The sequence below is a fragment of the Phalangium opilio genome, unplaced genomic scaffold (genome assembly GCF_054372755.1).
Source record: "Phalangium opilio isolate 3A_F unplaced genomic scaffold, DU_Popi_V2 ptg000082l_1, whole genome shotgun sequence".
NCBI lineage: Eukaryota > Metazoa > Arthropoda > Arachnida > Opiliones > Phalangiidae > Phalangium > Phalangium opilio.
The window spans coordinates 9,773,734-9,798,026 of record NW_028324189.1 but is presented as its reverse complement, the minus strand read 5'-3'; the positions used below and the strand labels follow the sequence as shown (position 1 = coordinate 9,798,026).

At 36.4% G+C, this 24,293-nt stretch overlaps 1 protein-coding gene and 2 long non-coding RNA genes across 7 annotated transcripts in view; 1 reads left to right on the top strand and 2 right to left on the bottom strand.

Annotated features, from left to right (window-relative positions):
• LOC149651490 (uncharacterized) overlaps nucleotides 1–6,420 on the bottom strand; it is a 140,904-nt gene extending 134,484 nt beyond the window's left edge. Inside the window, exons 1-4 of the long non-coding RNA XR_016371242.1 lie at nucleotides 6,288–6,420; nucleotides 3,248–3,690; nucleotides 2,998–3,163; nucleotides 1,835–2,878 (exon numbers count right to left, since the gene is read on the bottom strand). This is a non-coding gene — a long non-coding RNA (uncharacterized LOC149651490). The remainder of the gene's footprint in view (nucleotides 1–1,834; nucleotides 2,879–2,997; nucleotides 3,164–3,247; nucleotides 3,691–6,287) is intronic.
• Nucleotides 6,344–9,842, top strand: LOC149651489 (uncharacterized). Of its 2 annotated transcripts, none has more exons than XR_016371244.1 (2): nucleotides 6,344–6,483; nucleotides 9,520–9,842. It is a non-coding gene; the product is annotated as an uncharacterized LOC149651489 (long non-coding RNA). The 2 variants fall into 2 exon arrangements; XR_016371245.1 differs by lacking the exon at nucleotides 6,344–6,483 and adding an exon at nucleotides 9,016–9,384.
• Nucleotides 9,800–22,353, bottom strand: vir (VIR_N domain-containing protein). 4 transcript variants are annotated; one of them, XM_089848421.1, is made up of 27 exons: nucleotides 22,159–22,353; nucleotides 21,940–22,049; nucleotides 21,797–21,883; nucleotides 21,133–21,181; nucleotides 20,014–21,072; nucleotides 19,808–19,950; nucleotides 18,710–18,789; nucleotides 18,275–18,619; nucleotides 18,123–18,196; nucleotides 17,963–18,051; nucleotides 17,186–17,366; nucleotides 16,794–16,891; nucleotides 16,535–16,715; nucleotides 15,140–15,413; nucleotides 14,498–15,066; nucleotides 14,328–14,423; nucleotides 13,530–13,739; nucleotides 13,354–13,462; nucleotides 12,933–13,266; nucleotides 12,302–12,643; nucleotides 11,870–12,227; nucleotides 11,691–11,793; nucleotides 11,268–11,624; nucleotides 10,608–10,789; nucleotides 10,301–10,548; nucleotides 10,057–10,236; nucleotides 9,800–9,988 (listed from the first exon to the last, which is right to left on the bottom strand). In XM_089848421.1, exons 1-27 carry the CDS (start codon nucleotides 22,213–22,215, stop codon nucleotides 9,913–9,915), a joined length of 5,991 nt encoding a protein of 1,996 aa, XP_089704547.1. In that variant the 5' UTR covers nucleotides 22,216–22,353; the 3' UTR covers nucleotides 9,800–9,912. The 4 variants fall into 4 exon arrangements, with proteins under 4 accessions (XP_089704547.1, XP_089704549.1, XP_089704548.1 ...); XM_089848423.1 differs by having other exon boundaries at nucleotides 10,614–10,789; XM_089848422.1 differs by having other exon boundaries at nucleotides 11,691–11,790.
• Between the last annotated feature and the right edge of the window lie 1,940 nt (nucleotides 22,354–24,293).

Here is a 24,293-nt window from a genome sequence, read left to right as displayed (position 1 = left end):
ATTTCTCTAGCCCCTTTTAGAGCAAGCTATCTATTTAAAACTATCAAAAACCCGTAATTTACGACAGTCGAAATACAAAGTCACTATACCTTTGAATAAGTGTTGAATTTAAATACAAGCGCGTCCCTCGCATGACTCTCCAGACATACCTATCTAGAAGGTTAAATATTTTGACCCTATATCATCTTAAAGCCCCTCGGAAGATTTGGCGAAGCCATGATGGCATACAAATTTATAGGAGTGTCTTAATGGCTATAAAAACTGTTCCCCTTAAAGATATTAAACTTAAATACGGGTGTGTTCGACTCCTCCCTCTGTCTCAAACATTTTTTTTTAAAATAAAAAAAAAAGTCCATATCACGTTTAATTTCATACCAGAGTATCAAGCCCCCCCCTTTTCCTAAAATTTTAGTTTACGCGGTGTTATAAGTGTTCCATAGCTTATAACCTTCACCTTTTTCCATTAAAAATTGTCTATTGCAGCCCGAAAAAAAAGCGTAATTTGATGAACATACATCATCCCATCTTGAAAAGATAATACCCATTCTGGAAAACACCATTTTTTTTACAACTAAAAGGTTTTTTTAGAATAAAAGTATTTGAAATTTTGTTGCAAACGTTGAGAACACGCATGCGCGTTCCAGGTTGCGAGGAATGACGGGTATACTTTAATACGAGATGAAATTTTCCTACCAATTTTTCTTAAATTTCGGAATCATGATTATTAGAGGTTTAAAGATGAAAACATAAATTATATACCCCCTATTATAAACCTTGTTTTTTAGGTGAAATAGGAATTTAGCAATACCAAGTCTCGCTGTTAGAAATGGTACAACAAGGGCAGGGAGCCCACTCTTAAATTTAAATTCCTTATAGGAAAAATAGGAATTTTTTCCGGAATTATAGGATTTTATAGGAGAAAAAATGTGTTTTTATAGGAAAATATAGGACTAAAAATGCTCTAATATAATACAATTTTGGGCTTAAACTATGTAGAAAAATCCCAAAAAATAAAAAATAACAAATTGGATTTTACTTTGAAAACTCAGAACTTAATTAAAATATAACATAATATAATATATAAAAAGTCCTAAGCGAGCTCCACAATTTCGGTGTCTATTCAAATGTGATCTCGATAAAAAAAAGCTAAATTTTGATAAATTTGATGCTAAACTATATGAAAACTTCGACTAAGTCAAAAATATAGGATATTATAGGACCTTTCATGAAATTATAGGATAATATAGGACAGGTTCAAAAATATAGGAATTTATAGGAATTATAGGACCGGTGGGCTCCCTGTAATGTAAATCTAAAAAAAAGTGCTTGTAAATCTAAAAAAAAGTGCTTGTAAATCTAAAAAAAGTGCTTGTAAATCTAAAAAAAGTGCTCCGAATGACAGGTATACACTTTAATACGAGATGAAATTTTCCTACCAATTTTTCTTAAATTTCGGAATCATGATTATTAGAGGTTTAAAGACGAAAATATAAATTATATACCCCCTATTATAAACCTTGTTTTTTAGGTGAAATAGGAATTTAGCAATACTAAGTCTCGCTGTTAGAAATGGTACAACAAGGGGGACGGAAGAGGCGGTGAAATAGAGAGATTTCAGTTAGCTGAGTAGTACACGTCACATCATCCTAAGTCTTACCTCTCTCCTCCCTGGTCTTACCACGGTTTTGGCAGTCATATTGGTGGGTTTCAGCTTTCCTTCGGCATTAAACCCACCAATATGACCGTGTATAATATCACGAATCCCCAAAACGAACGCTCTGCTTATATTCAATATGCCAAATCTTATATTGATAAAATGGAAATTCGGTTTTACCTGATAACTGATGGGGTTAATGATGGCGATTGGGTTTTGTCATTGATGTCTCGGCCAATTTCGTGGTTTAAAAGTTAAGTTTGTAACTTTTTTGCGATGAATTCCGTAGTTAAAGGTTCATTTCTTCACATTCTTCCAATAGCGAGTACAATTCCTTCTTTAAAGTTGATTTGCAAAGAGACGAGTTCATCCTTCAAAATTTACTTAATTTAGAATCAAGTTCAATGTCGTTTGATTTCGTCGGATTTTCTTTGATTTCAGAATTCGATAAAATCCAATGGATTTCGTCGACTTTCGAGATTTTTCCCGTGAGTCCGTCGGGCTTTGCTATTTTTACCGTGATTTCAACGGATTTTTGCGATAATTCCCTTGATTTCGTTGGATTTTGAGGTTTTCCCCGTGATTTCGTCGGATTTTGTAATTTCTTTTGACTTTGGATTTCGTGAAATTTGTAATGGATTTCACGATTTCTTTGTTGATTTTCTGATTTTCTTTTACTGATTTTATGATTTATTTACTGAATTTGTGATTTCGTTACTGATTTTGTGATTTCGTTACTGATTTCGGATTTTTTATGGGATTTCAAAAGCAGCGTTGATTTCGGATTTCTTAAGTTGGATTTCGCGGGTAGCGTACGGAATTTCATGAATGACCGACCCCTCCCTTTAGGGCCACATCTTTCCCAATGGAGTGTAAACTTCTGCAGTTCAAAAGTTCACTTAGTTCACATTCTTCTCTATAACTTCAGGAATTAAATTTGATTTGTGCAAAAAAGAGTTGATTTTTTCAAATTCTTCATCACAATTGCGAAAAATCGTAGGGCATAAAGTTAATTTGCACAGAAAAAAGTTCATTTCTTTTCACGGTTTAAAGATAATTTGGTTTGGTTTACAACCAGTATGAATAAGACTTTGCCTTGATGACCTGAAAGGGTTTGGGGCTATGGGACGCACCTGAAAGGGTTAAGGGTTATGGACTATAGGACGCAGCTAGCGCTCTGATCTACAAGGGAAAAGGACTATAGGACGCAGTTAGCGCTCTGACCTACAAGGGAAAGGACTAGGACGCAGATAGCGCTCTGACCTGCAAGGGAAAGGACTATAGGACGCAGATAGCGCTCTGACCTACAAGGGAAAGGACTAGGACGCAGATAGCGCTCTGACCTGCAAGGGAAAGGACTATAGGACGCAGATAGCGCTCTGACCTGCAAGGGAAAAGGACTATAGGACGCATATAGAGCTCTGACCTGCAAGGGAAAAGGACTATAGGACGCAGTTAGCGCTCTGACCTGCAAGGGAAAGGACTATAGGACGCAGAAAGCGCTCTGACCTACAAGGAAAAAGGACTATAGGACGCAGAAAGCGCTCTGACCTACAAGGAAAAAGGACTATAGGACGCAGAAAGCGCTCTGACCTGCAAGGGAAAAGGACTATAGGACGCAGATAGCGCTCTGACCTGCAAGGTTTGTAATTGCGCATACAAAATTTGGTACTCACTCGTTACTTTTGGCATCTGGATGCACTCGTAGATAACCGTCAATCGCGTAAAGTTCGAAAGCTACCGTTAAAATCGCTAAAGTTCACGCGAAATTCAAAGTTTTTTAACCGTAAATAGCTTGAAGTTCATATGTAACATTTAACAAACGATGAAACTTAAAGTTTCACGCACAAAGTTCAAAGTTCGAGCAATCCAACACGCACGGAAACTATGGTTACGCCCTTTTACACCGTCAGAACGTGTAACGGTTCCCGCCATCTTCCATGCAATGAGCGATTAAAATCTTTATCCCTCGCTGATGGCCAAACGTGGCCCTTCCAAGAAATGTCAATCATGATGTCACTTAGTCAAAAACTGACCTGAAATTAAAATAAAATTCCATTCATCTAAAGATCATAATGACAACTTCAAGTATGCGTCAAATTGTAAATTTAGCAATCAACAATATTAGTAACTCTTTAAATTTACAAACTAACGTCTCAATAATTGCATGAAAAAATTAATACAGATACTATTTGAGTGAAATTTGAAAAAAAAAATCCATTTTCCCGTAAGTTTTCTTGATAATACCATAAGTTTATAAGATATGTTCTTTCCATAAGTCTGACACTACCTATAATTCGTAATGCTAGAGACTTACTAAGAGCTAGTTCGAGAACGACAAATGAAAATACTCCGTTCCATATATAGAGCTATCTCAGAAGCCTTAGTGTGACGTCACCCATGCTATTTTCCGATAGAACCAAAGCGGTACAAAACATGGCCGCCCACTGCCAAAGCTAAGCCTGTGACGTTTTACGTGGGCACTTACGTCACAACTAAGATGACTCTATAGCGAAGATTTTTTTCCCCGCGAAAAAGAAAAAACTAGGGCTTTGATAGAGCCGGGCTGCCAGACGTTCAGTGCTAATAAACATACAGAACCAATGTATGTCGTTTGTGCACTGAACGCATTTGGTTCAATTATTTGAATTTCCAATACAAAAAGATGCAAACCGAAGCTAGCCGACTCAGCCGAGACGAGAATCATAAAAGAAGCCGGACCCTAGCCGTGAAACTGATAACTGAAATTCGGTGCAATAACAGTGTTACATGCCAAGCTATACATTTTTAAAATCCACAAAATAGTGAGAACTTGCTTGTCGACCACTTAAGATAAATATACTTAGTCTTTGTCAACTTTTACTGTTCCCCCCCCCAACGGTTCTGCAGGACTTCCATCTTCCTTTTTAGTCTGCATTACTAAGCCTTTGACAGCGCCTCACCAGGCGTCGCTTTACCTCGAATCTATGACCTACATTGTCACTTCTTGACAAGCTCCGGTTTGTAAACAGTGACAAACTTATGGCCAACATACCTTATGAACTTATGACAATACCTAAAAAACCAAACCCCTTTCAATATTAAGATCGATAGAGGTATATTTATTTATCCCTGGTCTAAAAAATAGCGAAAAAAATCTCCAAACCTAACTGTACTCTGATTTAAGATGAATTTTTCCTTTAATATTAAAAATCTCCGTATTTAAGTGCCAACCTCAATGATGATGTATTGGCAGTATTGAATTAAAGAACTATAGAAATTTCACGCCTTTTATAAAAAAAGGGTGATAGAAAAATGCATTTTCCCCTTCCACTATTCAATTTTATTCAATATAATAATTCTTTGGTCCTAATCCATCATAAACTATAGTTGCATAGAATCCTCAAGGTAAGGTTGAGTTGAAATATCCGAAAAAAATTGGTCATTTTATGTCATTAAATTAACTAAATTCAATAAATTATTCGGAGAAAAAAAAGCTTACTATCACAATATTAAATCAAATACAGAGTTCAAATTAAAAACCCCAAAGGATTTTTATTGAGTTTTACCATAAAAAACCACTTGATAAAACCCATCACTAAGACCTTCAATTTTGATGAATCCACCTTATTCCCTTTCGCCGGAAGTTAGGCCAGAGAGAATTTAGAAGGGGAGTGGAAGGGGTGGTTTGGAATGTAGCGCAACGTCGTCTGCTAAACGTTATCTAGGCAGGTCGATTTCCGGTACGATGCGTTTGTAACAGAGAGATTTTAGAACACGTGACCGGAAACTCGCCTACCCCAAAAAGCTCAACGCGACATCTTGTTTGGGCGTCATCACGTTTAATAGAGTCAAAGGGGGGGGGCCTTCTACTCCCCTTCTAAATTCTCTCTTAGGTTAGGCTTAGCTCGGGATTCATGGGGGTGAGTAACGAGTAACGACTAACGGGAATAAATTCGTCTGTCGTCCGCTACAAAAGCCAAAAATATGTACTGTAGCGGACGACAGACCAATTTATTCCCGTTACTCACCCCCATGCAGGGCCGGAAATAAGAAAAAATTCTTATAGGACATGCGTCCAGTGACCCCCTGTTTGACTTGAAAATTTATAGGACATTGTCCACTGGAGTGTGCAAAATAGTGTCGAATCTCCATAGTCAAGCTATCAAAACTTCGGAAAATTTATTGGTCAAACTGTCCAGTGACCCCCTTAGTTTTTAAAAAAATTATGGGACATTTTAAAATTTTATTGGACAATGTCCAGTGTCCTGTGCTTATTTCCGGCCCTGCCCCCATGAATCCCGAGCTAAGCCTAACTTTGGGCGAAAGGGAATAAGGTGGATAAGCATCTGCTAATGATAAAAAACTCAAAAAACCCCCCAAAATCCCAATAAAACCATGTGGATTGTTTTTTTGTTTGTTTTTTTTTTTTTCAATAAAACCCGATTTTTTCAAACCCTGAATACAAATTTAAAAAAATAAAACAATCTGAAGATTTCATAACAATAATGTACTATCCTGGTTATCTAAGGTTAATAAATGACCTTTCACACTCCCAGATTCCCTATCAGTAGCCAACTGTTGAGCTAAAATGAAACACTGCCCTCCCTCTCCAAAATGGTTGCTTGAGAGAGGTACTTATAAACGTACTTACATGTTGAAAAGATGTCTCCAAATTATCACATAGTTGATCAGATTGCAGGAGCCACAAGTTGGTTGAGATACTCCAAGTTGTTTGTACTCTTCAGTGGGTGATTTAATTCCATCGATGAATTCATCCACCGTCTCTTATTTCATGTCGATTTAGCTTTATTTTCCAAAATTTGCATCCCTGTAAATAAATAATAAAGGTTAAGTTGAAAAAATTATTTTAATTTAAAAATATTTCTAATTATCGGAAAATAACTACCTTATATTGCTAAATCGGTAGGATTTTACTTTACTTAACTAACTCAACCAACACTTGATTCTGACTAATTAGGCCACGGGGAGTTCGGAAAAAATAGTGAAAAAATTCTAAACCCGCCGCAAGTTGGTCAAAAATTTTTTGGAAAATTTGAAAATTGCATGTACTTACCGCTGTAGACTAAACGCACTATGCACTCAATCTTTGATAATATGCCGGGGGGGAGGGCAACTATAAGAACTTCAAGGACTCGCGACGGAAGTATAGCTATGGAATTTTTAAGACCTACTGAATTTAACAAAACCATTCATTTTTGGTACTGGGATCGAAACGTAATCTGTGTAAAATTCCAAAATATTGCGTAAAAAAAAATTTAGAAATACCAAAAATAAGGAAAAGGAGAATATAGGCGAGAAATGGCGAAAATTACATTAGCGATATTTTAGTTTCTAAAACAAGCATTAAAACTTTTGGGAAGTATTTAAAAGTAAAAGAATATTTTGGGAAAAAAGGCACTAATTGGTTTTTAAGTAACTAGGCCTAATCGCAAACAGAAATTTTGGAAAAGGTGGTAAATTAGCTAATAAGTAACCAAACCGAACCCTAAATAATAATATTTGAAAAGGTGGATTTTAATTGAGAAAAAAAATTAGGAATAGGGCGCATTATATTTGAGTTGTAAATGAAGTAATCAACAAAACTTTGGAAAAGGCTGACTTTAGTTGAGAAATATTTCAGAAAAGGTTGCATTCTATTTGGGTTGTAAATGAAGTAATCATCAAGTTTTTGGAGCAGGCTTCAAATAATTTGGGAAGCAAATGAACGCAAAGGCAAAATTATGGAAAATTGCGCGAATTATTTGGAAGTAAATGGTAATATTTGTAAAAGGCGTCATATTTTACAGCAATATTTTGGAAAAGGCCTCATATTTTACAGCAATATTTTGGAAAAGGCGTCATATTTTACAGCAATATTTTGGAAAAGGCGTCATATTTTACAGCAATATTTTGGAAAAGGCGTCATATTTTACAGCAATATTTTGGAAAAAGCATCTTATTTTACAGCAATATTTTGGAAAAGGCGTCAAATTTTACAGCAATATCATAAAAAAACTCTCCGTGATAAACGTAGTGTGGCCTCCACCAAGTGGTGTTTCTCGGGTAATACATTACGGCATAGCCATAAATATATTTGGAATTTCTAATTCTATTTAGTTCTTCTCTGGTAATTTGAAACCCTTTACAAAATATCGCTGTTTGTGTTTAGATATTTCAAAAAGAATAAGACGCCTTTTGCAAAATTTGGCTGTAAAATATGACGCCTTTTCCAAAATTTTGCTGTAAAATATGACGCCTTTTCCAAAATTTTGCTGTAAAATATGACGCCTTTTCCAAAATTTTCCTGTAAAATATGACGCCTTTTCCAAAATTTTCCTGTAAAGTAGAACTCCTTTTCCAAAATATTGCTGAAAAGTAGAACTCCTTTTCCAAAATATTGCTGTAAAATTTGACGCCTTTTCCAAAATATTGCTGTAAAATATGACGCCTTTTCCAAAATATTGCTGTAAAATATGACGCCTTTTCCAAAATATTGCTGTAAAATATGACGCCTTTTCCAAAATATTGCTGTAAAATATGACGCCTTTTCCAAAATATTGCTGTAAAATATGACGCCTTTTCCAAAATATTGCTGTAAAATATGACGCCTTTTCCAAAATATTGCTGTAAAATATGACGCCTTTTCCAAAATATTGCTGTAAAATATGACGCCTTTTCCAAAATATTGCTGTAAAATCGGACGCCTTTTCCAAAATATTGCTGTAAAATTTGACGCCTTTTCCAATATATTGCTCTAAAATCGGACGCCTTTTCTATAATATTATTGATGTAAAATATGACGGCTTTTCCAAAATATTGCTGTAAAATATGACGCCTTTTCCAAAATATTGTGGGTTATCTTCATTTACTTTCCAAATAATGTTACGCCTTTTCCAAAATATTGTGGTTTATCTTCATTTACTTCCCAAAAAATGTTACGCCTTTTCCAAAATATTATTGTTTTTCTTTATTTACTTCCGAAATAATCTACGCAATTTAGCAAAATATCGTTATTTATTTTTAAAATTGGAGCTTGCTTCAAATATTTTTCTATCCTCGTATGAGAATTGTAAATGTTTTAGCGGGTGTTTAAAATTTCATAGCTATTTTTCCGCAGTGTGTGCTCCCTGATTTCCGTCGCGAGTCCTTGTTATTATATTTACCCCCCCCCCCCCGGGTAGTTTTTCAAGATCGAGGGCAGAATGCGTTTAGTCTATAGCGGTAAGTACATGCAATTTTCAAATTTTCAAAAACATTTTTGACCAACTTGCGGCGGGTTTAGAATTTTTTCACTATTTTTTCCGAACTCCCCGTGGCCTAATTAATCAGAATCAAGTGTTGGTTGGGTTAGTTAAGTAAAGTAAAATCCTACCGCTAAATCTCTATTCTGAATTGGTTTATCTAACTATTCTAAATATCCGAAAATAATCAACTAATTTTGCTCTATTTCTATTCATAATCAATTAATCTAACTATTATTTAAGAGATCCAACAATTAATTGCAATTTAAATTGCTTAATTAGCAAATACGGTTACTTGGCCTTGTCAATTTCATTAGGCTTAGTACAAGTACTGTACTCCCTCCCCCTCACCCGTTGTCAGCGCAGCTAATTACAGTCCATCTAACTTAGCTGGCGATATGATTGGCCTAAACGTATCACGTGATTAACAGATGTTGCTGGCCTAAAAAAATGGAAATTTTCTCTAAACTAAATGTCATTCTTAAGCCTTGGCCATTATGAATAACTGTAAATATTCAGTTTGATACATAATGACATAACAAAAAATATACTAACATAAAAACTATGAATATATATTAACCAGCTGAGTACTTACACGCTATTTCTCTTTGAATTATCCTCTCAAAATCCTTTTTTTCGTAGACCAATGCAAGAATGGAAAACTCATAAAGACCCGGCAGGCTGACACTGAAAAAACTTTGAAGCGCCATCTGAACTTGACACTCATTATTCGAGCTCCGAAATGGCTTACAAGCTAAATAACACTGTCAACATACATTGTCAATTTTCTTCTTTGTCCGTTGAAAAATTTTGAAAATGTCTGTTCAGGCAGCATAACCCACTCGATCACGCACCCATCTTACGTCATTGAGCGAGTGGGCTATTTATTTATTTACGGTTTAGGAAAATAACGACAATGGAATTGAATATGGAAAACATTTTAATAAACTGAAATTCAATTTTTATGTTGTACAATTTTATTGATACAATGTTTATTTAATTACACTGCAGACAATAAAAAAAGTGACATGAAATTTATCTTGTAAATGACCTTAAATGACGAGCACTCAAATCCCTTCTTCCTCGAAGAGCTCCAACTGGGGGCAAAAATCTGGGAACAATAAAATCTCTAATTAATAATAAATGAAAAAAAAACGCTTCTTTTCACGAAACTGATACCTGCTATCAGGGATTTTCATTCGAGATTCTGGCCAATGTCCAGGACTATCAATAACCCCTACATTAGGATCAACTCCTCCTTCCGGAACTCTAGTACTACGTCCAAATCTACCCGAACTGCTAGGAATACCTAGACTATATGGGTCCCTGGGTCTTTGACTTGGTAATCTTTCAGTATGCCTACAAAAATAGACCTTTTTAAACCCCAAAATCTATCGGGTTTCGGGGGGTTTAGCAAACTTACGCTCCTCTAGCGAAAGAATGTAATGATTTTGGGATTGGTAATGGAGCTGAACGTCCAGTCCAAGCTGTAACAGCTGGTCTAGGTGCTGGTCGAGGGGCTGACGCTTCAAAGAGGAATGGTAGTGAACTTCTACTAGTTTCTCGTCTTCCATAAGCGCCTGAGGGTGGACTAAAAAATCGACTTCCTCTTGTTGACCCAAAGCCTCTAGTTGGGTCAAAACCTCGACCTCTTCCTCTAGGAGGGGCTTCCTGTAAAAATTCTACGAGTGTTAATAAAGATATTCGTAAGGAATGTAAATAACATTCACTTTAACCGGTCTTTTGGGTAATCCAGATGTGGCTGAGCTTGTTGGTGCTTGATATTCCATGGCAAGGAAATCATCAACGTGCATTGAAGGAGGTCGACTGGTATTAGGTGGACGAGAACGAAATGGGTCATTTGCTCGAGCTGAATGAGCCGAAGCCCTAGAAAAGGGTCTTCCACGCATAACTGAAAGAATATTTATTAATTTAAATATTTAAATTTAGCGCTCTGACCTGCAAGGAAAAAGGACTATAGGACGCAGTTAGCGCTCTGACCTGCAAGGAAAAAGGACTATAGGACGCAGTTATAGCTCTGACCTGCAAGGGAAAAGGACTATAGGACGCAGATAACGCTCTGACCGGCAAGGGAAAAGGACTATAGGACGCAGATGGCGCTCTGACCTGCAAGGGAAAAGGACTATAGGACGCATATAGAGCTCTGACCTGCAAGGGAAAAGGACTATAGGACGCAGTTAGCGCTCTAACCTGCAAGGGAAAAGGACTATAGGACGCAGATAGCGCTCTGACCTGCAAGGGAAAAGGACTATAAGACGCAGATAGCGCTCTGACCTGCAAGGGAAAAGGACTATAGGACGCAGATGGCGCTCTGACCTGCAAGGGAAAAGGACTATTTAAATTATAATCTAAGAGCAAAAGTTTCTTACTAAATGGTTTCTTCATTGGAGCTTCCATATTTGTCGTCCCAATGGCTGTTGGATATCTTCTTTTAGTCGTATCTTTCTTATCAACTTCATCAGTGTTACTTCCATCATCAATTGAGCACAGTTTTTCCAATTCATTTTTAACATCAAAATCAGAGCAATATTTCTCCGTCAGAGCCATTAAATCCATTGGAATTTGTTCCATTTCTTGATCAGTGTCCTCAACTCCGGGCAAACCGAGCCAATAAGCAGGTGATAAACGTTCCTCGTCTACTTCTCCTACAACAAAAACGGCCCGAGACGCAAACTGACTCGATAACGTTTCAGGGGGAGGTAGAGGGGGCATTTGTTCCTGAGTTTCTGTTGAATAAATTAGAAATTAAAACGTAAAAACTAATTAAATTGATTAAAAGTAACACAATTAACCTTTCTCTGGTTTTTCTTTGGTTGAAGTTTCATTTAGGATATTTATAATAGTTTGTAGACTTTCTAACAAACTTTCCAAAACATCTTCATCGGCAGAAACCTCCTTAGGATAATTTTAAAAACCCTTTATTCTAAAGTAATTGTACATTATAGATTAAGCTTAGTAATTAAATATTCACCGTTAATTGCTTTTCCAATTGAAGCAAAGGATGGATATCTTCTTCGCGTTTTTCATCCTCATTTTCCCCTTCGAGTTTTTCATTCTGATCTTCGGTAGTATCTTTTACAGTTTCCGCAGTATTATTCCATTGTAAAATGGGCACCAAATCAAATGAAGAAAGGGTCAAAGTTCGTGGGGAAACTACGGGAACGCCTGGTGTATTAACACTTGTCGGTTCTTCGTAACCTTGCACCATTAACCTGAGAAGTTCCAAAATGGTAGACACAGTTGATAAACAATCAGAGCTAACTTTCGAGAATGATGAGCATAAACGATGGAGAAGGGATCTTAATATTGTTGGATTTGATTCCAAAGCGCTTTAGGAATTGAATTTTAATATAATTAATTCGTTTTTTTTACAATTAGATCTTGGCCCTAATGCCCTAATTACTTTTTTATGCAAATATATCCAAGATCATGCTCGGTAATCATAACTAGTGTCCTTAACGACGGCAAAACGGAAGCGAATGGGTGATTAATTCCAACGTGAGTTACCAACGCTGTTACAATCTGCGACAACATTTCCTTATTAGGAAGCGAACTAGCCATTACATCCTTAACCGTGGCTCCATTTTCAATCGTAATCAAACCAATATCGGGATCGGATAAAGACTGAAAGATGGAAACAATACACTCTTGTCCCTGTTGATGCGAAGGTTTTGACGAAGTTAAATTAAGCAATGTAGTTAATTTGTACATGACATCGACGTAATTATCCTCCGCTGTTTTTAAACTATAAATAAACCATTAATAAATAATGTTAATTAGCCTTATTCCTGATCAGCGCCACCTACCCATAGCGGCGACTTTGAGAACTACTGTAATCGGCAAGCCAATCAGATGTCGCTAAAATCTGGTGACGTCATTTTTGGTAAGACCCCGAGAGTGCTCGTCAGTGACGTTACCAGATTTTAGCGACATCTGATTGGCTTGCTTATTACGGTAGTTCTCAAAGTCGCCGCTATGGGTAGGTGGCGCTGATCAGGAATAAGGCTAATTACAATAATTAACAAGCAACTCACTTTCCACCAAGAATATGCAACATTGTGATCTTGAAAGTAGCGTTAGAAACCATATAAGACATAAAATCCAAGATACGACTGGTAGTTGATGAACATGGTTTAACTTCCAATGGAGGAGGAGGTAATGGAGCTACAGTCGGAACAGTCGTCAAGGGTTTTTCCTCTTTGACACTTAATTCAGTTGGCGCAATGGGATTGGCATTGGCACCCGGAACACTTTCGTTAAATATGTCTAAAACTGATCTAACGACTATGATAGCGGTTGGGGCCGCTAAATCTGAGAGTTGTACGCAAATTCTGCGTAAAAGTTGTTGCAAAGGTTGACAGGAAGTTGCTAATAAAACATTAAAAAAAAATTAAAACTTTAACCTGAATTTTAATAATTAAAATTACAATTAAGAGTGCAAATTAAAAACTTTACCGGCCATACTAGTAATTATCTGTTCAATTAAAGTTCCTAATGAATGCAAATGAGCACTCCAAACTTTACGGCTATTTACAGATCTAGCAACTTCTTCGACATTAAATGGCTAAGTTAAAAATTATTTTAATTAATTAGTCTCTAGGCCTATATATATTAAGAACTACTTAATATACTTCTTTAGTTTGTAAGGGTAGAGGTAATGGTAATAGTTCCGATAATATAGTTAACCCAGTCATCCAAGTATTTGGACCAAGAACGGTATATTTTAAAACTTCAGAAACCATCTTGGTCCATAAACTTTTACTCAAAGCTTCCTCACTCTCTGTACTACCGAGAACTGGTTGCGTATAAGCCAGTAAAGTCTCGATAATTTCATTTTGTACCTGAAAAGCAATTAATTTAATTACGACTTATAATTAAAGGGAGGGTGAAGTAGAAAATCAAGTGATTTTTTATCGATTCTTCTACTAATTACAAGACCAGCCTGCATAGTGAAACATTCAGGAAATACCAGCTCCGAATGATTTTAAAATTATTTCAAATTAGGTTCAGATTTTAAGGATAATTTTAAAGAAGGACCTCCGACCAATCGCGTAACGCCCTGCCTTCCTGTTAACAAAATTCTCGTGGCACGCTCCGTGTCTCGCGCCACGATTGTCACGTCGCGCGCCTAATTTTATCAAATCTCGTGATAAATTTCATTCGACACGGAACGTGCCACGAGAATTTTGTTAACAAAAAGGCTGGGCGTTACGCGATTGGTCGGCAGTCCTTGTTTAAAATTATCCTTAAAATCTGAACCTAATTTGAAATAATTTTAAAATCATTCGGAGCTGGTATTTCCGGAATGTTTCACTATGCAGACTGGTCTTATAATTAGAAGAATCGATAAAAAATCACTTGATTTTCTACTTTACCCTCCCTTTAATAATAAAAAAATTAATTATAAGTCGTAATTAAAAATAAATTACTTGTTGGGCTAACGAATACATATAAGATGAGATAGGAAAAAGACACAGGAGAGTATGCAATCTAAGCAGAACCGGTACCGCAGTTAAATCTTGAAACTTATTAATTAATAAAACTTAATTAGGTCGCGACTTAAGACTTAACTTAGCATCATTAATCAAAGCAAAATTACTTCAGTTCCGCGAGATTTGATTAAATACGAAAGCATCGTACGCAGTACCACCGTCACGGGTTTGACGATGGACAAAACAAAAGCGCCTTGCTGCCCGACTAACATATAAGCTTGAGTCGTTGGTTTTAAGAAAGTATCGCAAATTTGTTGCAAATTGATGATTAAACATTCCAACGCGTCATTAGCGAAGAGTTGAAGTATGGCGTATCTGTATTTCATCTCTTTCTCATCTTCTTGAAGTCCATTAGGAGGTATTATAATTTTTTCGAGGATTCTTAAAGCGGTTATCAATTCGGGTGGTAAAGTAGCCGCTTCTTTGGCATATTTTTTGACGTAATTAACGACGAGGTAGCCGATAGATTCGTAATTAAAATTAATTGGTTTTTTAATGGGACACATCCATCGCGATAATTCACTGAGTTTCGTTTGATTGCTTAATTGTATTATTCTATCGCCAAAGTTTTGTAAAAGTTCAACATTATCGGAATGATGGACTGTTAAGATTATTAACTCAGTCGCGTAACCGCAACAAACTGATTTCGTCACTTTGGAATCAATTTCTTCGCTATCTGCGCGGTGTTTAAAAACAACTTTATTTTAAATACATTCTTTTCTTTATAAACGCGGTTCGGCATTTCTTACTCTTTAGTTCGACAAAAGGCAATAACGAATCCAAATTTTGATCCATTGCCAAAACATTAATGACTGACATCTTGCCAATTGCTCCAAATGTCATGGAATACAAGCTATGCAACGAAGCGACCGTTTCTGGGTCGTCTAAATCTTTCTTATTGCACTTTGCGTTTTGATAAGCGAATAGCGAGTCAACGTGTTGAAAAGCTTGTAGAGTGCAAACCAAATTCAATGCAACTTGATTCGTTATCGAATCTTCTCCATTTTCTTCCCGCGATTCATCCTAGATTATTTCAAATTTGAAACATTGACTAAACACTAAACAGCCTTCATACAACTTTTGGAAGACCGATTTTTATGAGTTTTCCGCGTTTTTTCCCCATATATATTTCCCTCGTGTTTTCCGCGTTTTTTCCCATATATTCCCCTCGTGTTTTCCGCGTTTTTCCCATATATTCCCCTCGTGTTTTCCGCGTTTTTTCCCATATATTCCCCTCGTGTTTTCCGCGTTTTTCCCATATATGTCCGCCGTGTTTTCCGCGTTTCTCCCATATATTCCCCTCGTGTTTTCCGCGTTTTTTCCAATATATTTCCCGGAGCTTTCTGCGTTTTTTCCGGTAAAATAGTAGTATAGGGACCCCACGGATTTTTAAAAGTTTGCACTCATTTCTGATAGTAAATGAGGTGAGGAACACGATGCCGTTAAAATTTTCCACCGCAAATGATTTTAAAGTTTTTTTTTTCTTTCAAAATATGCCAATATACTATATGAAAATTGCAATATTTTGGAAAAGGACAAATCCTATAGGAACTGAACCTGAACCTAACCTAACCTAACCTAACCAAACCAAACCTAACCTAACCTGAACCTAAAATATCCCAAACATAATCTAAACAAGTGTATGCGCCCCAAATATCAAATATAAAAACAACCATAAGTAATATCAATATGTGCTACCTTTTTAAAAAAAAAAAAATCATTTGCGGCGGAAAATTTTAACGGCATCGTGTTCCTCACCTCATTTTCTATCAGAAATGAGTACAAACTTTTAAAATTCCGTGGGGTCCCTATACTACCATTTGGCCTTTTTTCCCCCCATATATTTCCCCGAGTTTCCCAGAATTTTTTTCTATATAGGTCTAGGCCTACTTATTTCGAAGAGTTTTCCAGGTTATCCTCCATATATTTCCCGGAGTTTCCCAGGTTTTTTCCTATATAGGCCTACTTATTTCAAAGAGTTTCCCAGGTTATCCTCCATATATTTCCCGGAGTTTCCCAGGTTTTTTTTCTATATAGGCCTAGTTATTTCGAAGAGTTTTCCAGGTTATCCCTGTTTGTGTTTTCAGATTCCATACAAACCCTGTAAAATAAATAACTGATAATTAAAATGTCAGAATACTAACGGCAGCTTGAAAGAGCGCTCTGTGTAATCCGTTTGTAACCCTAGGATTACTTAAAAGAAATTTCAACCCAGAATTCTTTGATAATAGTTGACTTAAAATTTCTTTAACAGAAGAAACGATGCTTGGATGAATTGAAGTTAAAGGATTTGATGAAAGAACAAAGACGCACTCTAATAATTGGCTGTAAAATTAATTAATAAATTAATTAATGGCGTAAATTAATAATAGAAAACGGAACGGTTATTAAATTAATTATTACCAGTCTCTAAACATTCTATATAAACAAGGATATGGGTCAAATATAGGCTTGGGTGTCTCAAATTGACTGACAGCGGGAAGATAACGTAAAAATTGTCCCTATTAATAAATTAATTCAACATTAGTTAATTAGCCTTATTCCTGATCAGCGCCACCTACCCATAGCGGCGACTTTGAGAACTACTGTAATCGGCAAGCCAATCAGATGTCGCTAAAATCTGGTGACGTCATTTTTGGTAAGACCCCGAGAGTGCTCGTCAGTGACGTTACCAGATTTTAGCGACATCTGATTGGCTTGCTTATTACAGTAGTTCTCAAAGTCGCCGCTATGGGTAGGTGGCGCTGATCAGGAATAAGGCTAATTAATAATTATTAATTAACAATGTTACTAACAATTTTCTTATTAGCATTGACAAAAGTTTCGGTAATGTCCGCGAAACAATTGATGATTTTGTTAGAAAGGTACTCATTATTGTTTCCCATGTTTTCTATAGTGTCTTGATTAACAACACTATCAGATTCTAAATTAGCTTTAATCTGCGCAGTCTCTCGAAAGTCTACGGTTCTCGATATCCTTGAATAATATTTATTTTTTAAATTTAATTCTTAAGTTAATTTAATGAAACTTAAAGGGAGGGTGAAGTGGAAAATCAAGTGATTTTTTATCGATTCTTCTACTAATTTTAAGACCAGTCTGCATAGTGAAACATTCAGGAAATACCAGCTCCGAATGATTTTAAAATTCAAATTAGGTTCAGATTTTAAGTATAATTTTAAAGAAGGACCTCCGACCAATCGCGTAACGCCCTGCCTTTTTGTTAACAAGATTCTCGTGGCACGTTCCGTGTCGAATGAAATTTATCACGAGATTTGATAAAAATTTGCGCGCGACGTGACAATCGTGGCGCGAGACATGGAGTGTGCCACGAGAATTTTGTTAACAACAAAAAGGCAGGGCGTTACGCGATTGGTCGGAGGACCTTCTTTAAAATTATCCTTAAAATCTGAACCTAATTTGAAATAATTTTAAAATCATTCGGAGCTGGTATTTCCTGAATGTTTCACTATGCAGACTAGTCTTATAATTAGTTGAAGAATTGATAAAAAAATCACTTGATTTTCTACTTCACCCTCCCTTTAAGAGTTAAATTAGAAAACATTGTCATTTACTTTTCAACCGAGTCTTTTAACTCCATTAAAACTTCATAAACGTGTACTTTCTTAATTAAAGCTTTAAGAGTTATTATAACACGCGAAGGCTGTTAAAAATTAATGTATATTACTTAGATTAATGAACCTCAATCAAATTAATTTTTAAAGTAATTTATACTTCTTTTGTTAACAAAATGTCCCATAGTCTTTCATAACCCGTCAATGTCTTTACTTCCGTTTTTAGTTCATCTTCTAACAATAACAATAATTGAAGTCAATAAACAAAAACTAAATAGGCTTAAATTAAATTAAATTAAACTAATTAATTACCAATATCGAGTCTAAAGGATGACGCGTGACTAAATTCAAAAGTGAGTTTCTCATTTAAAAAATATTTAAGGGCCTTATTAACAAAGGTAGCCGCGTCTAATGCCCTAATGATGAGTAATTTGACAGGAAGAGTCATGTAGGGTTTGCTATAAAGGTCTAATAATTGTTTAACGCAGCCTTGTTCAATCATCTTTTCAACTATGACGTCATCAGTTTGAAATAAACTGGTTGCTAATTTAATTCCAGCTTTAATATGCCGGACTTTGAAGGGAGTTTGAGATTGAGATATGGCTTTCTCATAATCCAATCCTTCATGGACCCAGTTTAAACAATCGTTAATAGCAACTGTAATTTAGAATCGAATTTTAATTAAATTAAATTAAATTCATATTAGGTTAATTCTCAATTGCGCTGAATATTAAATATTAAACTAACCAGAGTAAGTTTCATCATCCGTAATAATACTTAATCCTGATTCAACAAGAGAACTTAAAGTTTCAACAGCTTCAACCCATCTTTTGATTAAGATTAAGAACAATCATCAAAATTATTTTAATTATAAAATATAAACAGGGTTGCCACGGAATTTTCAGAACCAAATTCCAAGCTGACTTTTCCAGGTTTTCCCTGACCTTTTTCTCAGATTTTCCCTGACCTTTTTCTGAGATTTTCCCTGACCTTTTTCTGAGATTTTCCCTGACCTTTTTCTGAGATTTTCCCTGACCTTTTTCTGAGATTTTCCCTGACCTTTTTCTGAGATTTTCCCTGACCTTTTTCTGAGATTTTCCCTGACCTTTTTCTGAGATTTTCCCTGACCTTTTTCTGAGATTTTCCCTGACCTTTTTCTGAGATTTTCCCTGACCTTTTTCTGAGATTTTTCCCTGACCTTTTTCTGAGATTTTCCCTGACCTTTTTCTGAGATTTTCCCTGGCCTTTTTCTGAGATTTTCCCTGACCTTTTTCTGAGATTTTCCCTGACCTTTTTCTGAGATTTTTCCCTGACCTTTTTCTGAGATTTTCCCTGACCTTTTTCTCAGATTTTCCCTGACCCTTTTCTGAGATTTTCCCTGACCTTTATCTGAGATTTTCCCTGACCTTTTTCTGAGATTTTCCCCTGACCTTTTAGGCCGAAAGTGTAAATGTTTACAGCACGTTTTAAGTTCTTATAATTAAATAAACTCTCTACATTAAATTTTCCCATGTATTTGTTGCACCAAAACAAATAAGAAACATTTTAACTATAAATAACAGAGCATTTACTTTACAAAAACAATTCTAGACATTTTTAAGGATTGCTCTGGAGTTTCTGTGTTAAGAGAGGATGCGAGGAGAAACTTTCATTACTCTTTCAATAAAGACTTATTCCCAGAAGTTTTACCCACTAAAATCAAATTCCCTGACTTTGCTGAAATTTTTAAAATTCCCTGACTTTTCCCTGACCTTTTCTGCCCATTTTTAAATTCCCTGACTTTTCCAGATTTTCCAGGATTTCCAGGTACTGTGGCAACCCTGTATAAATCCTAAATAATTATACTTTTCATTTCGTTCCTTATTATGAAATAATTTTAAAATTTGAAGGAATTTTTCAGCTTCTTCAGGTAAAATCTCATTTTTAGACAATTTTTCACAGTTTTTACGATTTTGTTCAAAATTTGACATTCCAGGGTCTTTAAAATACTAATATTAAGATAATTAACATCAAAGGTAAGTGATTAAATCATTAATTTTGTAATTTAGTACCAAGAGGTCTGAAAACTCGCATTGAAATGGGTTAAAACTGGATGTAAAGTTCCAAGCATCATCTCCAATATCATATTCGATTTCACCAAGGTCTAAATTTCTATCATCACCATCTGACATGTCTTCTTCATCACTGAGGATCTCTTCATATCCATCATCCTCCATGTGCTCCATATTTTCATGAAGATCATGTTCTCTGACATAATCTTCGGGAGGTGACTGATCAGGGCTAATTTGCTCAAAGAATTCCTCCTGTTCATCTCCCTCCAACCCTCGAGGATCAAGAGGCGGGGTTTTAGGATGAGCCATTTGTTTCCCAGGTGACATTGGAGATGGTGGTCTCTTTGGCAAGTCTTTCTTAAGGCCTCTGGCATCTCTAGAAGCGACTAGAGCTCTCTCCCTTTTGGCCTGATCGTAATCTTTACCTTCCTTAACTCTAGGATCTTCTTCTCTGGGTGGATAAGGTTCCCTCCTTTTATCTTTGAGTCTTCTATCCTCAAATTCTTTTTCAGGTGGTTGAGAAGGAGATCTAGACCCAGGATGAAACCCAGCGTCCCCACTTTCAAAGTCAGGATTGTCAAAGTCTACTTTCTTGCGCTGGTATATCTCTTCTCCATTAGGTCCAGTCCAAGTTTTTGTATAAGTATAACGAGTATTTTGAACATTGCTAACGGGAGGAGGAGTTGATTGATGATGGTCAGGGTAGTTTGGCCTACGTAGTTCAGAATGGGGCATGGGACTATTGGATTCAGGAACCCTTCTAGGATCCAAATTATGGTGAGGATTGTTTAGAGGGATGGAGGCGGGTGGTTGGGATTGTTGTTCCGCGTTGTTGTCACAACGAATTGGCCTTTCCCAAGCACCAGAATTACTTTCACTTGGTTCAGGAGTTGATTGTTCAAAATCAGGTGAATGAGAATCAGAAGTAGCTACTCTCGTAGTTTGAGGGGGTGGAGGAGGAGGCGATGTTCGTTCTTTGGTTATTTTTGTGAGAACTCCATATATTGCTAAGGTTACAGTACTATACCAACCCCTGATAACTAACCCATCAGTTGGAATCTGCATTTAAAGACAGTTAATTAGGATTGCCAGTAAATTCTACGTTTATTTAGCAATTACTTCATTTGATACTATAAACTGGATGTCAACGTTTTGTTTATACTCCAAACTATGGGTGAATCACATAATGTAAACAATAACACCCCAAAATTAGGTCTAAATATAAACCATGGATAAAGAATGCGCCTGAGGAAATTTGTTTTCACGCTATAGGATCGGCAACTCCCTATCTCGAATGACAGCTTATTCTGTATATAGAGCTATTTCAGTGGGGGAAAAATTTCGTCTGCTACGAAAATTGGGCCTGCCTTTGAGTGTAGAGGGCGGCCATTTTGTGAGGGTTTCTCTATGGGCAAATAGCATTGGTGACGTAGCCATTACCCCCTCTGAAATAGCTCTATACTCTGTTACAACATCGGTTGTCAGCACGCGCAAAGCTATTTCTCTATGTAACCTAGCCTTGCGCGTGCTGACAAGAGACAAAAACTTCAGGATATTTTAAACTGATTTTAAATCCTGAAGATCCTGAAGTTTTTTATCTCTTGTCAGCACACGCAAGGCTAGATTACATAGAAACCTAGCTTTGCGCTTGCTGACAACCGATGTTGTAACAGAGTATATAAAGAATAAGCTGTCGTCCGAGATAGGGAGTTGCCTATCCTATAGCGTGAAAACAAATTTCCTCACACGCATTCATTATCCATGTATAAACCTTTACTCTTACCCTCCCATACGTTCAAATGTACATGCCCCTCTTTTACTCAAATCATTTACGAAGAATTCTAGCTGAAATGATGATGGATTTGTGGCCCTAAAAAGGTCTAAATTAGCTAAGCAGCTTTAAAAAAGGGTATCTAGTTATGGTACCCGAGACGGTGACCTCCGGGAAAATCAGCCTGGACCCTGGCACCCAAAGGAATAATACGAATTTCGTGGATATATACGGGTCTTGGAAATTGCACAAGATCCAAGTTTAACTGGAGGTTAAGGGATTGTAAACATAATAGATAAATATTGATATGGGCATTGGACAAAGATAATCATTTTGTTTCTTTTGATTGAATGAAGTGCCAAGCAAAGGCTTACCTCTCCAGTTTCGTGAGAAAATGTATCAAAAAACAAAAGTTCGTTGTCTTCAACCATTATCAGCTGCTTTAAATACTTGACAAAACTTTCATCCAAAAAATTTCTCGAAATACTTCATAAGATATAGAACTTAAATTAAAATTAGAAACAAACACAAAAATCGGCGAACATTATCAATCGCACGATTCGCATCGTCTGGAAAAAACATGGATGTATAAAACTTTTATATTTGTGCGTGGAGTATCTTTACTGGAGTGACATATAGATATACGGTAGTGAACATTGAGTTCTAATATATGTATTTCTAGAGTTTTATCAGCAAACTTCCATTTTTTAAATGCACCCGAAATTCAGCGTCAAAATCCTATAGTTTTTTCATTGCAATTAAATATTTAATTATTAAACTAAACTCTTTTCTTACGTAATATCTCTTTAATTCAAAAATTCTCGTTTCACCCAAGGATACTGAGGCTATTGTGGGGCAAACCCCCATAGTTTTTTCATCATCACTATGCCATGCGACGCCATCTTTCCCGTTACGGACGGTAGAGATTTAATAATACAGAATTAAAAGTGGCATCTCTTAATTCTACTGAATTTTGTCGCAATTTGTGTGATATTCCTTTCCCATAGCCCTTGGGGCAACCGCCGAACCCGAAATTGCGCAGCCATCCGGGTTTCGGATTCGGTCCATTGGGACAAGAATGCATGCGCTCATACACCCGAATTCCCGGGAGCGCATAGCTTGCATTTTAGAAAAACTAATAATTTATTTGACTTATAATAAAATAATGGTCAAAGAAATTGAGCACCATACGCGAACATTCTGTAAAATATTAAGGACCTATTTTAGTTTAGGAGAACCAAATACTTTCAGATTCCCGAAAATTTACTTTTTAAAGGGAATTGTAGATTTTTTTTTTTATTATTTTAGGTCATATTTATCACGTTACATGGTTTTGGCTGCAGTTTTAGAGTATTAACTAGACATTTTCGAATATTGGTTTTTACCTCTCCGTGTGACGTAGTCCAGGAGAGGTTCTGTAACGGCCGTGTCTGTGTGTGTGTCTGTCTGTGTGTGTGTCTGTCTGTGTGTCTGTCTGTCTGTCCGTTGTTACACCCACGTGACCGCGTTCGCAGTTTGCGTATCGGAGCAAACGTGTTCGCCATTTCCGAACTGCTTTCGCAGTCACGGAAATGGCTCCTCTACTTGAGTTCTCACACCACCATCTTCTGGTCTTTGTCCATCCCACACAGACACCAGTCTGTTCTTACTGGCTTCTAATCACCACCATATTTTGTTCTTCATCCATCCCCATGGACACCAGTCTGTACATAATGGCTTCTAATCACCACCATCTTCTGGTCTTCGTCCGTTCCACTTGGACACCAGTCTGTACATACTGGCTTCTAATCACCACCATCTTCTGTTTTTTGTCAATCCCACATTGACACCAGTCTGCACTTACACTGGCTTCTAACACCACCATCCACTGGTCTTCCGTCTATTCCACATAGACACCAATCTGTATCATTGGCTTCTACTCCATTATCATCGTTTGGTTTTAGGATATACGCGGCGATCAGCTAGGGTTACGAGAAACGTCTAGCCTCCCTAAGGTGGGATCGCCACCAAAGGTTTTCGCAATTGCGCTTTTTCCTTACTATTATAATGGAAACGAATCGTATATATACCCCAAAATTTGAAGAAAGTGGGCAAGAGGGGTACCCTTCAATTTAAACGTCAATATTAGCAAAGTTTGAGAAGATAATAGGTTTAACTTTATTTTAAACGATTTAACTTTTATTAATGTTAATTATTGAAGATTAAAATAATTAAAAATAATTATATTTATTTAAATATTAAAGATAAACCTCTCGTGCAAAGAGAGAGATTATCATCGCCTCCTATATCTGCCAAGGCCCGTGCATGCGATATATTTCATTCATTGCCTCCTATATCTATCAAGGCCCGTGCATTGCGATGTATTTTTCAAAACAACAACCAAAATGGGAAGCTCCTCTCAGAAACATAACAATTTCTTTTCTCTGTATATGAAATGAAAATATGGATAATATTGCGCTCCTTCTTTAATGCCTGTCTGTTAATATTTTACGTAGTAGTAATACGTTTT

Bases quoted from the DNA above. Each gene is read 5' to 3' on its own strand.
- vir (XM_089848421.1), bottom strand. From the start codon at position 22,215: ATGGTTGAAGACAACGAACTTTTGTTTTTTGATACATTTTCTCACGAA. The intron at 21,884-21,939 runs GTACCATAACTA...AGACCTTTTTAG, and splicing joins CCCGGAGGTCACCGTCTCGG to GGCCACAAATCCATCATCAT. The intron at 10,237-10,300 runs GTAAGTTTGCTA...CTATTTTTGTAG, and splicing joins CATTCTTTCGCTAGAGGAGC to GCATACTGAAAGATTACCAA.